The 18,595-nt window shown below is 45.7% G+C and overlaps 1 protein-coding gene across 4 annotated transcripts in view; it reads right to left on the bottom strand.

Moving 5' to 3' along the window:
- Positions 1-18,595, bottom strand: part of grid1b (glutamate receptor, ionotropic, delta 1b) — a 716,034-nt gene that overhangs the window by 34,592 nt on the left and 662,847 nt on the right. For all 4 annotated transcript variants that reach the window (XM_070545805.1, XM_070545804.1, XM_070545806.1 and 1 more), the window contains 4 exons: positions 18,103-18,442; positions 16,409-16,547; positions 6,991-7,186; positions 4,205-4,371 (listed from right to left, as the gene is read on the bottom strand). In XM_070545805.1, coding sequence (XP_070401906.1) covers positions 4,205-4,371; positions 6,991-7,186; positions 16,409-16,547; positions 18,103-18,442 — 842 coding nt within the window. The remainder of the gene's footprint in view (positions 1-4,204; positions 4,372-6,990; positions 7,187-16,408; positions 16,548-18,102; positions 18,443-18,595) is intronic.

Raw genomic sequence — 18,595 nt, 5'->3', positions numbered from 1 at the left:
TGGATGTCATCTCGGAGAGGGTCACCGGACGGTGTGGACATGTTTAATCACCTGAATTGGCTTCACTGAAGGACTGGAATGACCAGTTACAGACTGAAGGCAGAGGGAAAATTATCTCTGCCTGACCCAAACACAGTCTTGCTATCCTAATCTGATGCCATGCAGCCTTGAAGCTGCAAATAAATCATCCCCCACGAAGGAAGGAATGCAGACAGATGCTGTGGAACACGTCCGTCCCCCCCCCCCCCCCCCCCCCCCCGCCTTCAGATTGTGGACTTCACAGCAAGGCCATCAACCTGCAGGAATGTGCTCTGCGCCCCTCCCAAGATCTCTCTCCCTCCTGTGGACACAGCTGGCTGAGCACTGCATGGCTGCTGGCCCTGAAAAAAAAAAACAGGATCCCAGCGGCGGTGGTTTACGACACCAACTGTCTGCCATCTATAATCCAGTTTTGAGATCCCTTCCCAGATGCCTCAACGCCCACGCATATCCTGAGCCATCTGACCTCAGGAATTCACATGATAGGGTGGGGCCAGGCTTCACAATGAGCTCACCTGAAACTCTGGCTGAATAGGATCCACACCCACCCTCACACCTTGGCTCATGTGCTTATGTAGAAGATCATCAGGGGGTCTTTTGTTCCCTCTTCGGGGGGAAACTCCCACTGGGTTTGAATCTGGGACTCTCCACCATTTGACCTTAGAACTGAAGAAGCCTCTCGGATGAGAGGTGAAACGTCTTCAAGCAACTCAAAGAAGTCCAGACGCTTTTCTTTCAAAGCTCCTTAGACTACAATGACCTGGATGACTGAGAACCTTCACAGACATAGATGTTAAACTAAAACTTCCAAATAGCAGCATCGTTCGTTTGGCAGCCACTTTTCCAAAACATTTGTCTTTATTAACTTCCTGTTCACACTGTGAGAGCCAATCAATACAAGACGGGTGAGAAAGTTTTCACATTTTGTGAAGCTCCATGTTAATTCATGATTAAATAATATGGAGATTTACTAAATCATCTGTGCAATTTTTAAACTCTCTCTGGGATCAGTTTGTGTTTAAGGGGAGAAAAGCACTCACTGACTCTCACTAAAGGAGGCGATAGATTTACCCTAAATTTTGAACCCTCGCTGAGACGTCTGTAAAAATTAGCAATTAGCACGCTTCCTTCTGTTTACACTCGCACACCATGAATAATCCCATTTGCTTTACAACATCGCTGCTTAAAGCTATCTCTATTCAGATGAGCTTAATTGACTTCAGTGTAGAGTTATTGATTCAACAGTCTGCAGGAGGCCTTTCTCATCATGTGCACGTTTAAAATCACTTTGATTGACACTCGTTCCTCCTCCAGTCACAGTGACCCGCATTAGCATACATTTAAAAGCCCTCGGTGCGTTGTAAATAGCTGAAATGGAGCCACAGTGGGACACCTCACTTACATCAGAGGATGTTGTGGAAAATAATGAAGCCTTGATGTCAACAAGGAGGATCAAATTGAGGCAAAAGCTTCAAACCACCCTCATTAACTCCTCATCAGACTTTGTTGTACCACATGATAACTAAGAAAAAAATATCCTGCATCAGTTGGAAAGTCACACTTATCTCAGTAGATTTAAAAAGCCGCGGAACATTTCTGAATCTTAAACTCCTTCAAATCACAGATTTGACAGAGACACTAAAACCTGGTGACAATGAACAAGAAGGATGTAAACAAACTAAAAAAAAACATCACAGTCACTGCACCAATAGCCACAAAATAAACCAATGAAATGTGTTACATCAAACAAGTAATACACACCAAGTTGTGAGCACCACTCACTAACAATTCAGAAATGACAAAAATGTTTGTAGGGGTTTTTAATCTCTTTGTTTGAATCACGACTTCCCTCTCATGTCACTGAGATTCATAAAATTTCAGGAAAAATTAGGATCTAAACTTTCTCTAAAACTTGTCACAATTGTGGGTGTCTAGAAGCTACACCTGTTTAGTTTCTGTGGGCAGAAAGTGGAGAAATGTGAGACAACTTTGGGAGGAGCTTGAGAGCTAACTGTGAACTTCCCAAACATAATTTAAACAACAAAAGTTGCACTGTTGTTTGATGCACACTCAAGAGTGTGAATGTGTGAATGAATGGGTTAACCTAGTGGTAGGCAATCCTGGTCCTCGTGGGCTGTTATCCAGTATGTTTTAGTTGTTTACCTGCTCCAACATACCTGAATTATGATTTACCTGTTCAGCAGCCAATCAGGATTTGCAACTGCCTGTTAATCACCAATAACTTCAAACCAGGTGCGTTTAAGCAGAGAAGCAACTATAACCCACTGGATAGTGGTCCTCGAGGACCAGGGCCCTCATTTATCAAGCTTGCTTACGCACAAAACTGGCTCGGAAAACTGCGTAAGCAACTTTCAACACAAACTTTGGGATTTATGAAAGAGTTCTTAGCGGAAAAATGTGCGCAACTTTAAGCTGACTAAGGGCCTGACTTACGCACATGTTGGACATGGAGAGCACCTGCAGTGCTGCTGCTGAGAAGGATAACATGATGAAATCCTGCAGCATTATCACATGTACTGCTTCGTTTTCACACAGAACAAGACACCCCATACGCGCGCACACACAAGTGCGCGCGCACTCACACACACACACACACACACACACACACACACACACACACACACACACACACACACACACACACACACACACACACACACACACACACACACACACACACACACACACAGCCTGAAGTGCAGTATACGGAATGCAGAATATCAGCAGGGGGACAGATTTAGACTGAATGTCATGCATCTCTAGTGTGTGTGTCCTGTCACTGTGACCCAATTGATTATGGGCCCTGGCTACTTGTACAGGGAGATCTCTGTTTGGGTGACTAGTTAGTGCATGTGACTTACACCTGGGAGTCTGGGGTTCAAATCCCGATTGGACCATTTTTTATATCCGCCACAGATCTCTCCAAAGAACTCACAACATTGACGGCTTCAGCAACGCTGTGCCACTCCGTGGATTTTCTCTTATTTGTTTTGCAAAAGCACTTCCTTTCATTTCTCCACCTCAACCGCACCTACCTCGATTTCTGCTTCTGTGAAATTGCGCTTCCTTGATTTGCTTTGATCTATGGTCGCCATGTCATTGGCGGAGAGCAGCAACAGCCGGCTTATGTATATGCATGAGATCCACAAGGCACTTTGCATTGACTATTTATGGCAGTAAGTGGGCGTGGTGAGGGAGGGATGTGACTAAAAAGCAGCTGAAAACCTTTCTAGATAGTTTCTGATTTATGAAGCGGAGATTGCGTGCAGCTGTGCGTACTCCATGTTTGATAGATCACAAACCTACTTGGCGTAAGTACTTTTTTTTTTTGCTCAGCTTAAGTATGGTTTTAGTAATGATTCTACGCAATGTTTGATAAATGAGACCCCAGGACTGCCCTCCCCTGGGTTAACCACTGTGATTATTGGGAGACACAAAAATGTCTGTAAAAATCTGCATATTTTCAGGGCAGATGGTAATAGTTTACTCAAAGTTATTTTGTTTATAATTTTTCCTAACTTTATTTTGTAATCTAGTTTCCAGTTCATCTCAAACATGTCTCACATTTATCCACTTTCTGACTCAGGAGCTGAGGTAAGATGGGTACCAAAGACTCATAAAAATTTGAGAGCAAAGACCCTGAGTCATTTAAGAAAGTCAAGGTCCCTTTTTAAAACTCCTTCCTAAATGCTTAAGCTTCTATTAGACACCCATATACAACAAGTGTTTGCAGTCATTAAGAAAAAAAATAATCGTTTTTCTCAATCAGCCACAGGAAAGCAGAGCTGACCAACACCCACACAGTAGAAGGAGATTTAGTAAAGCAAACCACAGATCGGTCATGTGACCAGAAGTAATCAGGATCAATACATTTGAGCTGCTGCTGAAGAAAACCAATTCTTGCTGCAGGTTTCTGCAGACTGACAAGTTCCTCAAAATATTTACTGGATCTGTTTTATCCAAACTGGAGCAGATTTACACACGATGAGCATAAACCTAATCAGCTGTTTCCACATCACTGATCTGACCTGTCTTAAATTGATGAGTCACTCAGTGTTTATTTTTTAAGTTGAACCAAACCAGGTCTGTCAGCTGATCCCTGAGCAGCTGTTGAGTCTGATCTCTCAGTCTGAAGCTCACTTACTTCTGTGAGAAGAGATCTCTGTAGGGGCTGCCGTGCTGCATGGCGATGCCGTAACCTTTGCTGCTCACGCTGCTTCCTGTCACGGTGACGGTGCAGTCGTCGTCCGTCAGCGCTGTGTACTCCAGCACTGCCATGTCCCACAGGAAGGCGTAGGGAGTCTTCTTTGCCTGGAGACATGATTTTTAAGGTATTTTAGTTTCTTATAAGTAATAAACTTAAGGTAAAAACAATCAGAAGCACTCAGTTTAAACTAACCTTTGTAATCAATTTCTCAAATCTGTCTATTTTTAGGGCTGGGTCTTTAAATCTAAATGGATCCATTCATCCTCCTATAAACAGAATTTTACAGGCAGAGGAACAGCTGTGTGAGGAATGGAAAACGTGGCAACACATCCTGACCCGGGTCTGAATCAGGTCGGAGCAGTTGGATGGGGAATGTCAGAACTGGGGAAATAAAATAGGTGCTCCCAGAGTCCATTTGCCTCTGACATTAATCTGTTCTATAGACATAATGACACAAGTTGTGTTTTAAAATATACACAAAGTGTTTAGTTAATCAGTGCATTGTTCAACTGCTGTTGCAATTGGTTAACTAGATAAATTGCATTTCTTGCAGAAATGCTGTTTGAATGCTGGATAGCTTAAACTGCAAGCTGAATCTGCTGGATAGTTGAAGTGAAGCTGAAACTAAGCAAAACTGTCAAAATGAGCTGAATGTATTGAAAGATGTGGAAGCAAAAAGCACCAAGGACCAAGTAAAACACAAAAAGTAAGTGAATAATAGAGAAAAATAATCCTAAACAGCAGAAAACTGAAATCTGTGAACATTGTATAAAAATCTGGACAGCTAAAATGTCTAAACAACTGATATTTCAGTAGGACAAGTTTAACAGTTTAATTTTTGCATTTAGCTGAACTGTGAAATTAGCATCAAATGCTAAATTTGGAAACTGATTGCTGAAGCTGCTGAATAGCTGAAGTGAAGCTGAAACTAAGCTTAACTGTCAAAATGAGCTGAATGTATTTAAAGATTTAGAAGCAAAAATCACCAACAATTGTAATAAAGCTCAGACTATAGGTGGAGAATGGACAAAAAAATGCTAAACAGCAGAAAACAAATCTTTGAACATTGATTAAAAACTCAAAAGTTGAAATGTTTAAACAGCTGGAATTTGAATGAGAACAATTTAATAGGTACATTTTTACAATTGGCTGAACTGTGAAGTTAGAAACATTTACTGATATCTGAAACTGATAGATTAACATATGCTCAGACTTGGTATGGAATTGATGAATGGTTGGATGAATGAAATGATGGACGGACTGTTGGATGGATGTTAGAGGATTTTTTGGATGGATGGATGGATGGATGGATTGATTGCTTGCTTAGGCCAAGCCGATCGATTTGATGTCTCACATGTCTGGGTGTGTAATTTCATTTAGCCGAAGATGATTGGCCTCTCTCAACCAATCAGGGAGCTGGGAGGGAGTGGGTCACCTTCCCACCTTCTGACGGTCAATCAGATTTAACTTGTTTCTAGTTTTAAGTACAGATAGTTCAAAAAGATCAAAAACAAGAGTCTGTTAGTGGCTCAATATTCAGCTTTTTTATATTAATTCCTATGAGACTTGGTTAAAGTGATTTGTAGTTGTGTTGCCATGGTAACAGATGACTGGAGTCTGTTTTAATAAAGCAATGGACAATGTCACATTACTCTTTTAAACTTTGAATAACATTTCTATATTAAAGTATGTTGATACAGTTGTGTTTAAAATGTTGTTAAATGCTGTTGCTAAGCACGTTGCCATTGTAACGCAGAACACAATATCAAGTTAATACAAGACTCCTGGGATCAAGCAGGATGAACTGATGTATCATATGTGTGGGTGCATATTTCCTTTTAGGCAGAAGATGATTGAAAACTCTCAGCCAATGAGAGAGCAGCAAAGGAGGAGGGGGCGTTTCCTGCCTTCTGACTAGTGTTAAAATGTCAGCTGTGCTGCTAATTTTAAGTGTATAGAGCTTAGAAAGATAAGAAACAGCAGTATGTTATAGGCTCAATATTAGGCTTTTCGCATTAATTTCAATGAGACTTGTTTGGGGATATCCTTATGCACTTATGTTACCATGGTAAAAGATAACGCATTTAAAATTTAATACAAGATTCCTGAGACCAAGCTGGTCGATTTGATGTATCACATGCTGTGAGTGTATCGATCGATATAGAAAATCTCTGTTCCTTTAACATGGGTTTCAGTGAGACAGAATCAGGGTGTCGCCTTCTGAGGCTTGTAGAGAAAGAAATGTAACACTTAAGAACAAAATGAGACCCGTTCTGAAAAGCTGACAAAAATTCCTACTTTTTGAGATATAATTTGTTTCGGTAGTCCAAACGGTCTGGGGGTAGTAAAGAGCTGTTCACAGAAGATGTGAAGTTCAAAAGTTAGAGTGCGGAATTTTCAGTTTAGAGAGGTGAGACACGTTTTTTAAAATTTGAATATTCTCACATGTGTATGTTTGCCTGCTGAGAAAAAACACTACCCTGTGTTTTATTTAATAATCATTTGTAGAAACGATTGCAACATCATATGGTTCATTTTCCTGCACTGCTCCCCCAAAACAACCTGTAATTTAATCATATGTTTTTGTTTTCAACTAATAAAAACCTGTTAACTAATGCAGGAGATTGAGATTAGTTTTACACCATAAGTTTCTAAAATATTGTGTTTAGATTTTAGAATTTGAACCCATCGAATGGACTTTAGAAGAAGACCGAGACACGAACCTTGCGGATTCCCTCCGACGGACTCGACACAGAGTAGTCCATGCCGTTGCTCTTGCTGATGGTTCTCCATAGCTCTGCATAGGTGCTGTCCTGTTCCAGAGGGTTGATGCCTTTGTTCCTGAAGTAGTCATACACAGCGGAGTCCCTCACCGTCCCATAGTCCACATCATTCTGCCTTGCCAGGTCTTGGAAAGATCTGCAGGTTGCACAAGCACAGGATGTGGGTCTTTAAGAGTGCGTGGTCCATGTTTCTGTAACTGAGTTCGCTCTCTGCAAAAATAAGGAACTATAAGATTGGATGTTTAGTTGAAAGTTATCTATACAAGCCATTCTGCTGAAAAACGCTAAAAACTCACTTTTTATTAGAGTTGAGCTGAAATTCAAAAAGCCTGATGTGTGTTCTGTCTTCAGTAGTTAAATGCTAACAGTTCTGTAGATTCTGGCTCTAGGTTCTGACCCACAATGAAAACAACTGACAGGAATTAGATTTACTCTGAAGGACCTCATATTAAACACAACTGGTTACAGATGTCTTGTTCTTTATGGTAGGGAGTCTTAAAGCTCTCTGTGTGTCATCACATTAGTTTGTTTAATCTCAACCTGTTTGAATCAGTTGGCTTTTATCCAGCGAGAAAAACTCATGTATAATTCACCCACAATGCATTTTATGCCCCTGGAGTTAAAGGCACCAATATATATCTATTATTTCTGAGGAACAGCAAACATCTTGTTTTATATTCTGTTCTGGTGTCAACTGGAATCTCACAGACAATAAACCACTCAGATGTGTTTATCTGAATCCAGAATCAGAACATCGACCCATCTGTGTGACGAAGCGTTTTCAATGTGAGTTTCTTTTGGCGACAGCCGTGAAAGTTGTCAAACTGATCCCACTCTATGCTTCTTTATTTCGGGACTCACTGATAGTCAGTGAAAAGTGACGGTTTGTCCTTCACGCAGCGATTGGATTCACAGATGAAAGTGTCATCTTGGACTTGATACTTGAGAGGATGACGCTGCAGATCGCAGCTGAGAGATGAGATTCTTTACTCTCACTAAAAATAAATGATGATGCACCTAAGCTGGGCAACTCATTCTGTCTAAGGTGTCGGGAGGTGGGAGTGCTCATGCCTGAGAAAAGCAGTTTCTCTTTCCTCTTTAGAAGAACTGTCTCATTTACCTGTGGACTTTAACAACAACAAACGAAGGGAAACTACCGGTAAAACTGCTTTAAAAAAAGAAAAAGGCTGAGGTATGCGACTCCTGTGAAAATGTGAAGAACAAGATCTACCTGCAGGGTGTCAGGCGTGCAAGTGAGTGAAATGGAGGTGAGGATCCACACGCGGGTGAGGAAGGAGGCAGGCAGGCAGACAGGAACATTTAAAGGGTTTTAATGAGACATGCAGGACAATGAAACAATGAACCAACCAGACAAAATGGACTAACAGGGTTTAAATACAGGAGGAGCTGGGACCTTGGGGGATTGGGAGATGAGAGGCAGGTGGGAGCAATTAACATGAACACAGGACTGAACCGAATGGGGAGACAGGGCAGGGTGTGACAGTACCCCCCCCCCCCCCCCCCCAAAAGGGCAGATTCCGGACGCCCACAGGAAAATAGAGTAGGGCGGGAGGAGGGGGACCCGGAGGGAGGGCCGAGGGACCGACGGAGAGGAGGCAGGGACCAGTAGAGTTCGGGGACCTGCGCCTGGGGCAGAGGAGGTGACAACGGGCTCTTGGGGCCTACGCCTGGGGCAGAGGAGGCGGCGACGACGGGCTCTTGGGGGCCTGCATCTGTGGCAGAGGAGGCGGCGACGACGGGCTCTTGGGGGCCTGCGTCTGTGGCCGAGGAGGAGGCGATGACGGGCTCTAGGGGGTCTGCATCTGTGGCAGAGGAGGAGGCGACGACGGGCTCTTGGAGTCCTGCGTCTGTGGCAGAGGAGGAGGCGACGACGGGCTCTTGGGGGCCCGCGCCTGGTGAGGGCAGGACTGGCAGTGACCAGAGGCAGAGACGTCGGAGGACACGTCTTTGACTTCTGGACTGGAGGCAGCGGCGATGACCTCAGGGCTGGAGGTGGCGGCATCGGTCCCTCGGCTGGAGGTGGCGGCGGCGGCCCCTGGGCTGGAGGCGTCGACCTCTGGGCTGGAGGTGGCGGCGTCCACCACTGGACTGGAGACGGCGGCGTCGACCACTGGGCTGGAGGCGGCGGCGTCGACCACTGGACTGGAGACGGCGGCGACCACGGGACTGGAGACGATGGTGACCACGGGACTGGAGATGGCGGCGACCACGGGACTGGAGACGGCGTCGACCAAAGGACTGGAGACGGCATCAACCACTGGACTGGAGATGGCATCGACCACTGGATTGGAGACGGCGGAGACGTCGGACTGGAGGGGACGTCGACCTCTTGGACTGAAAGGGACGTCCACCTCTGGACTGGAGGGAACGCTGACCTCTGGACACGAGGGAGCGTCGACCTCTGGACACGAGGGAGCGTCGACCTCTAGACTGGAAAGAGCGTCGACCTCTGGACTGGAAAGAGCGTCGACCTCTGGACTGGAGAGAGCGTCGACCTCTGGGCTGGAGAGAGCGTCGACCTCTGGGCTGGAGAGAGCGTCGACCTCTGGACTGGAGAGAGCGTCGACCTCTGGACTGGAGAGAGCGTCGACCTCTGGACTGGAGAGAACGACGACCTCTGGACTGGAAGGGGTGTTGACCTCAGGACTGGAAGGGGCGTGGACCACAGGACTGGAAGGGGCGTCGACTTCAGGACTGGGGGCGTCGACCTCCATTGACTTCTGGTCCGGAGGCGTCGACTTCTGGTCCGGGGGCGTTGATTTCTGGTCCGTCGACTTCTGGACCATCGACTTCTGGTCCGGGGGCGTCGACTTCTGGTCCGGGAGCGTCGGCTTCTGGACCGTCGGCTTCATGACCGTCGACTTCTGGTCCAGGGGCGTCGACTTCTGGTCCGGGGGCGTCAGCTTCTGGACCGTCGGCTTCTGGACCATCGACTTCTGGTCTAGGGGCGTCGACTTCTGGTCCGGGGGCGTCAGCTTCTGGACCGTCGGCTTCTGGACCATCGACTTCTGGTCCAGGGGCATCGACTTCTGGTCCGGGGGCGTCGACTTCTGGTTCGGGAGCGTCGGCTTCTGGACCATCGACTTCTGGTCCAGGGGCGTCGACTTCTGGTCCGGGGGCGTCGGCTTCTGGACCGTCGGCTTCTGGACCATCGACTTCTGGTCCAGGGGCATCGACTTCTGGTCCGGGGGCGTCGACTTCTGGTTCGGGGGTGTCGGCTTCTGGTCCGGGGGCGTCGGCTTCTGGACCGCCGGCTTCTGGAGTGGAGGAGGAGTTGCTACAGATGGGACCACTTGGACAGGCTGGACCGGATGCGGTGCGACCTCCGGGACCACCGCTGGAACAGGATGCGGTGCGACCTCCCGGACCACCACGGGAACTGGATATGGTTTAACCTCCGGGACCACCGCTGGGACAGGAGCTGACTGAACTGGTGGTGCCGGAAACTGGGAGAGCAGGGAGGATAGATTGTCCAGCTGGAGCTCCTGGAGACTGAGGCTCTGATGGAGTTGGGCCAGCTCAGCTCGGAGACCGGCGAGCTCTGCTGGGTGGACTGCGGGTTCGATCCTTTGGCCAAGAGATGAGGGAGCTGCAGACTGAACCGGAACCTTCTCCTGGTAATTCGGGGAGGATAGGGTGTCCAGCTGGAACTCCTGGAGGCTGACGAGCTGACGGATCCGGCCAAGCTCCGCCTGGAGGCCGGCGAGCTCTGTCAGCTGGGCTGTAGGCGTGGTCCCTCCGCCTGCCGATGACGGAGGTGCTGATTGGACCGGAGATGGGACTGCTGGTCTGACTGGCGGCGGGTCCAAGCTGGCGCGCCGAGCCGGAGCTGCAGCGAGGGGATCGTCGCAGCCGGGGTTCGGCGATGGCGTCTGCGGCGAGACGAGGCCAGAGGAGGAGAAGCCGGCCGGTGATCTGCGGTTAAAAACTGGAGCAAACACTCCCAAGGAAGAACCTCCCCGCAAGATCCTTCACTGGGTTGGTTCATTCTGTCAGGTGTGCCAGTGAGTGAAATGGAGATGAGGATCCACACGCGGGAGAGGAATCTACGTTTTGGCAGATCCCCGGCTACGTGTGGACAGGGCCATAGTCCTTCCAGCATGTCCTGGGTCTTCCTTTAGATCTTCTACCGGTTGGACGTGCCTCGAAAACCTCACCTGGGAGGCATCCAGGAGGCATCCTAACTAGATGCCTGAGCCACCTCAACTGGCTCCTTTCGACGCAGAGGAGCAGCGGGTCTACTCTGAATCCCTCCCGGATGACTGAGCTTTTCACCCCATCTCTAAGGAAGAGCCCAGACACCCTGCAGAGAAAACTCATATCAGCCGCTTGTATGAACAATCTTGTTCTTTCGGTCACTACCCAAAGCTTACCATAGGGGAGGGTTGATAAGATTCAGATTCATTTAGTAATGAATAAATGGGGTAACGGTGGCACAGGATTTTAGTGCTTGCCTGGCAATCGGAAGGTTGCAGGTTTGAGCCCCACTCAGTCTGTTGATGTTGTTGTGTCCTTGGGCAAGACACTTAACCCACCTTGCCTGCTGGTGGTGGTCAGGGGGACCGGAGGCGCCAGCGCTCGGCAGACTCGCCTCTGTCAGTGCGCCCCAGGGCAGCTGTGGCTACGTCGTAGCTCATCACCACCAGGGTGTGAATGGATGAATGACTGATTGTGTTGTAAAGTGCCTTGGGGGGTTCCAGCAATCTTAAACGCGCTATATTAAATACAGGCCATTGTTAACGACCACACAACAAGTTGGTGGAATTTGTTTCCAGTGCAGCATGACATGCTCACAACTCTGAGTTTTTCTAAATCCATCTGACCTTTGACCTGCAAGTAGTTTTTTTAATTGTTGACCAAATAAATCTGTTTAATATAACTCTCTTATTTACTAAATAATAGACAGCTTTCACTCCCTTTCAGTCAGAAAATCATTCCTATTATTCCTGTCTGCTCTTTGAATTGGCTCAGAAATGTGAAGGCGGCTGGATTATTCTAAAAGTAATTCCAAGTATGTCTCTGAATAAAGAGATTTATCCCTGTGTGAAAGGAAATGATGACCTTTGTTGTTCATTGGCTGATGTCAGTCTGAGATAAAAAGGATTAAAAACCTTGATGTTTATTCGTTTATTTGTATCTGACTTGTTTTACAGCCCAGTTAGGCTGATTTCTGTGATCTTATCCTTATTTACTTTCATTGAAACCAGCCACAACAGAAGCCATGCCATCTTCTGTGAAAAACCTGAATTTCCTTACAGAATCTGGCCAGTCAGGATTACTAAGCAGCTTTTGACCCTACAGAAGCTCCAGGGTGTGCTTGTGTCTAAGCCTGGACTGTACATAAAGCTGCAGGTCTTTGAACATGAAATCTGAGCAGACTCACACAGAAACACGAGGTTGCTGGTGCTTAAATCAGATGATAAGAGGACGACTCTGATGTTCGACCACACTTGCTTTATCGGACTGAACACGACAACAAGAGGGAATAATACACCGGATTTGATGTGCCGCCTGCAGCACTGAGCAGCAGGACGACACTCAGTGACACTGAACACCACACACGCCTCAGCGCTTTGATTGATGCAGTTTTCTGAGGCCGAGTTTGTGTTTTCAGGTTTGAGTAATCAGGCTGTAACATCTGAGAGGAGAAATAACTTCACCCCTCTCAGCTGAGCTGCTTTCTAACGTCTGTTCAAACTTTCTGACATCTTTACAGCTGAGTTACGAGACGATAATAATTTGAATTAAATTTTACAATTGTGTAATTTAAATTACAGCACTGTGAATGGGTCTCAAACTTCAAGCAAAAAGAAAAAAATATGACAGATTACACAGAAAAGTTTATTTGTTACTATTTCTAATAAACTCATTTTTACTGTGTATTTCTAACAGCACTGCATGATAAACATTCTATGAAATATATTAACTATCAAATAAAACTTCTATATTTATAGAGACGTACAATAAAGAAATAAACTCATTAGGTCAGTCATTTTTCCACCTCGAGCTTCGTGTAATTTAATAGATAAAATTTAATATCACAAAATGAGGGCTTTAATCAAAATAGAGTATTTGTACTCATCCTTTATTACACAGTACTTAAATGAACTTAAATCATATTGTTGCCTCACTCTTAACCCTTTAGATACCAGGTTTCTGTCTGTACTAAATACAATAATTGGAAATAATTGTCTATTTTGCAAGAGACATTGTTCTCACACTAATGCCAAAATCACACACAAGTATGTTTCAGACACTTTCAAGGTGATGTTTAAAGCCCCTGACACTGACTGATTTATGTACAGGAGAAATAATGGCTGGAGCAAACTGGTCCTGAGTACTTTTATAGGTTGTTTGTTGGTAGTTCTGTTTGTTTGCACCTATAATAGTACTCAGGACCAGGACCTGTTTGTAAATAAAATCTGTCATATGAAAAGCATCTTCATCAGCCTAACGCAGAAACCCTGAGAAACAGCTTTCAATTAAAGACAAGTGGCTTTTTCATTCATATTCTCCTTTGATCACAAAATTTAAAAAACACAGCTCCAGCAAAATAAGAGGTTTGTAATTTTAAAAAGACAGCAGGACACAGCTTTTGCTCCGATGGGAGTAAGCTGTTTTTCCATCAGAACCATTTCCTGCAGCAGATGAATCCACACTTTTAATCATCCTGACAAACACAAACAATCTGAAAAATTGCCTTCAGTAATAAAAGAAACCTCAGGATAAAAACAGAGACACAAACACCAACATAATAGAAAAAAATCTTCCTTCCTGTTTGCAACTTCTGACTAAAGCAGTTTTTTGTTAACAATAAAAATTAATTTATGTAACTCAGATTTGTAAAAATCATATTTGAACTTTGAAATAGTTTAGAAAGGCAACATATTTCACTTTTAGAGGGCAGAGGTTGGCCAGTTCTTCACCATCACATTAGCTGTTTGAGCCTTTTCCACGTGCATTAAGTACTTGAACCGTGCCACATCTTCATGGAGGGACATTTTCAGCAACGCTTCTGAATTTATCATAAGGCCGTGTTCACTTCACATGAGAGGTTTGTCAGATCAGAGGACTTCAACTCTTTTCTAGCCTCATGCAGGCGTATTCACTTCATCGGTTTGATCAGGAAAGAAAAACTCTGATGAAAGCAAACATTTCAACCTGGAGGTCTAGAGTTGACCTCCACACACCGACCAGAATCTGCATCTAGACCCACATCACTCACCAGGCCAAAGAACATTACACCATTGGTCTGACAAAATCCCCACCAGAACAGAAGAAAAGGAACATGTTAGGACAGGTCCACAGACAATAGAAACTCAGACAGGGTCTTAAATATCTAATTTTAAAGATATAGTAAAGCAATCTGCCAAAAATCAAAGAAAAACAAAAATAGCACAGAACTCAAACAGAAGCTTAGTAAATAAAAATGCATGAAAATAACCCAGGCTTCACTGTCCACCTGCACCTGAAGGACACAAGACACTCTGTGAGGACTGGGATATTCATGGTTCTAAAGAAATAAGGGGTGAGATCAGCACCAGATAGAAGAGGAGGTCTGAGTTAGCGTTTGTTCAACAGCTACAGTCCAGCTCTGAATCTGTTCCCTAAACTGTTTCAGAGCAGCACATGTCTTCAGGAATGTTTGTCCAAACGTTGTTCAGGTGAACTGAACTCCAAAGACCCTAACTATCCTCTGGATGTGGATCACACAGAGTTAAAACTGTGACAGTAAAAACTCTTCTAATCTTAGGGGTTAAAAAAAACACGAGGCCTGGAGGACAGCAGAACCCCTGCTCTGCAGCCACCCAGACTTCTGAAGGCACAGCCCTTTTATCCCAGGTGTCGGTCATCAGGAGGATTCAGCTCAGCTGTGCTCCTCAGCAGCCTGGAAGAGAGGAGGAGGAGGGGCGGTGTCGGGCGGATCACCAGGGCTGGGTGATCCTGGCCCCGTATCCCAATGGCCAGGCTGGTAGCCATAACAATGGAGAATCAAATGAGTGAGCTGGTCTTGTAGGTTTCAACAAAGTGTCTACAGTCTGAGATCTTCAGGCTCAGTCTTGTTTAGACTGAACTGATTCAACTCCTCTTATCAGAATAAAATCAAGTCATCCTAATTACGCCGGTTTCACACTGGAAGCATCAGCGGCGTGAAATGACAACAGAACAGGTTACTAGTGAACTTCAAAGCTAAATGAACTTCACAGATAAAGACTCTCCCGGTTTTCACACCGGGAGAGTCTTGGCAGCAGCACGGCTTCCTCGCTGTGCTCTTTGCTGGACTTGAGATCACAAGATCCCTCGAGACTTCAGGTCATGGTTTGTTTATGCAATCCGCCATAAAAGCAAAAAGAAAGAATTCCCGTTTGATATCGCTGTTTTCTAGATGATGTGGTTTCTCTCCACTGCCAGGATTAAAGCCATGAAAACACACCGTAGCTCCTCTGGAATGATGCAGTGAGTAAATAAGCTGTTGGGTCACATGTAAGCGTCATATGTATGAAATTGTATCGCTGCAGTACTTTTATTTTGAAATTTACTGGTGATTTTACATTGAAACGGTGTGTGATTTCCTGCCTAGCCATATACTAACTGTGGAAATTGATGCATCCCAGAAGCAGCACGCGGCTAAAATAGAACATGATCCTATCTTTAGTGGCACGGCGTGCCACATCTGGGACGCACCTGGAAATTGCCACGTTGCTGCTGGTTTGAAACACTCCATAGACTGTGATGGATTCTATTTGAAGGACTGATGTTCTGCTTCCGTTCCGCACCGCCGATGCTTTTAGTGTGAAACCGGGGTTAATCACGTTAAAGAGAAACTCCACTTGACTTCAAATGAAACAGTTTCATGCCGTTCCAATCTTAAATCCATTTGTTTCAGGTTGTAAAATGTTAGCATGGAAGCAGTTTAAGACTAACATTTAATTTGATCCGAAGGTAAAATCTGTAAAATTCTTTGAGGATCAAAAATGTGAAAGTATCCAATTTAACTCAATATCAGATTCAAAATCACTCAAAGACAAACGTACAAAGTTCTTCTCTACAGAGTAAAACTATTGGAGAAATGAAGAAGATTCAGTGTCTGAAAAACAAGAGAGCAGGTGGGATTCCAAAGATGGGACCACATCCAGCACCATCACACATCTACAGCTGATAGAACCAGAGCTTACTGGACCAGGGGACCAGAGGTCCTTCAGGGATCAGAGGGTCAGAATCTGTTTGGATCCAAATGTAAGTTTCCAGGAGGAGAGATAGCAGCAGAGGCAGCTGTTTGTGTCAACGTGACACACACACGCAAACACACAACTATTGATGTCAGTGTGTGACTTACCGGATAGCATGGTCCATGCGTGACACGGTGAGGTATGCTGCCAGGTTGGCCGTGTAGGACGAACACACGATGAGAGTGAAGAGCCACCAGCTGCCCATGACGATCCTTAGAGCCACTGAGCCGACTGCACTGCCCCCTCCTGCAAACACACACACACACACACACACACACACACACACACACACACACACACACACACACACACACACACACACACACACACACACACACACACACACACACACACACACACACACACACACACACACACACACACACACACACACACACACACACACACACACACACACACACACACACACAGGCACACCTATGACACATTAATCATTACTGCAACACTAAATATACGCGGTTTATCACAGCAGGAAACTGCCGAGTCTGTCATGACACAGGTGCACACACGGTGCAGGTATCGGACCTGTGACCCCTCAGAGACCACACAGGTTGCTTAATTGCTGAATGCTAGAGAGTGGCGTTTTATCACGGCAAACAGAAATGCTGCTCCTAATTACAACCTGTCAGGGATAAGTTTCCGTGGCAGACCAGAACAGATGCATCTGCCAGGAAACAGTGTGTGTCCCAGCCCAAGCCCGTTTGTCATGATCTGAGAAGGTCCATTTCTGCCTCTGAGTGTTGGTCGGTGCACGCGTGTGTTTGTTTGTGACACTGTCAATGCTTTCTATCTTCGTGAGGACCATCTGGTTTCAGACTCCTGAACTAGACACCTTTTCATTAAAGGTGACATCAGTGTGTGTGTGTGTGTGTGTGTGTGTGTGTGTGTGTGTGTGTGAGTGTGTGTGTGTGTGTGTGTGCCAACGGCAGGATAGACCTGCATTGTAAGTGAAACAGAACTCACTGAAGGAACATCTAGCTAACTAACTTTTGAAATCAACTCATTGCCACGCCTAACTAACATGATAAAACGTTAAAATGACTTTAACTCGTCAGTTTTACTGACGCTGTGTTCAAATTTGTCGTGTGAGAAGCTGGGAGGCATTTCCATCACATACTGAGTTCAAATTATCAACACCAGAAACACGAAGGCTAGTTTTGGAAGGGCCCCACTCAGCCTGAAACAGCTGTGCAGTGTGGATTTAGTCAGCTCGTGTGTATTTGTGTTTCCACTCTCTGACAGTAAAGTCGGTGCATCCCTCAGAGGCGTGCGGGAGGGAAGGGGGAGACCCGTGGCACTCGCAATGGTGAGTGCCACAAAAATAGCATGAGGTGATCAGTAAACAGTGCAAGGTGATCTGCATGCTCCACAGAAACACAACTCAGGACAAAAATGGTAGTGTTAGTGGACATTCTGCCCAGTTTTATGGCTTCTTGTCAGACTCAGAGCAGAGGGGGACACCGTCCTCTGCTGCCTGCGAATAAATGGAGAATGAAGTGATGTCGCCAACAGCAGTGAGCTCTGAAGAAGTCTGCAGGAGTGGTTGAAACGTCAGCAAAAGAAGATAAAACTACCCTTCTCTGTGTTAAAACAAAGAACCAAGTAATGCAGTATTGTAACCATCCACCCACTGACCTCAGACCAGACGTCCTCACTCAAGAACATTCTACTCCTTAAACTTCTCTGCTCGTTTTTGACATCTAAATAAACGATCTGTTGTGTTTGTTCTGAAACTTCTCCGAGTTTGGATTCTCTGACCGGGTTCAGACCATCTGCTCACCTTGCTGCACAAAGGCTCCATAAACAATCCAAATTGCACTGTGCAGTGTGCCTGACCCCACATCGTTGGATAGCTGACCCGGTGCATTCTGGGAGGATGAGGAGCGCAGAGACTGCAACCTGTTGAGGAGGAAGATGAGGACTCCCACCACCGGGATGGCAGCAGCAATGCAGGCCCAGACGGCCAGGTCGAACGGGGCAAACAGAGAGAAGATGTTTATCTTCTCTTCGGGTTTTCTCAGCAGGATGCCGACACTGTAGTCTAGGTATCGCTTGCTGAAGTCCACCACGTTCTCCCTCTCTGGTGTGATGGTAATGGCTGACACGGCAAGGTCGGCTCTCTATAGGATGACGACAAGGGAAATGGAGGCAGACAGGTGTGTTACACTCTGGGAGGTCACCTGCCAGAGTCTATTCTGTGGAATAAGTATCTGATGTGTGCTGAACTCCTAAAGGTGTCTGATGCTCAGCAGAAAGTCTGAATACATCAGGAG

The sequence above is a fragment of the Nothobranchius furzeri genome, chromosome 16, assembly GCF_043380555.1.
Source record: "Nothobranchius furzeri strain GRZ-AD chromosome 16, NfurGRZ-RIMD1, whole genome shotgun sequence".
Taxonomy (NCBI): domain Eukaryota; kingdom Metazoa; phylum Chordata; class Actinopteri; order Cyprinodontiformes; family Nothobranchiidae; genus Nothobranchius; species Nothobranchius furzeri.
The sequence above is the reverse complement of the archived record's forward strand: the minus strand, read 5'-3'. Positions and strand labels throughout refer to the sequence as shown.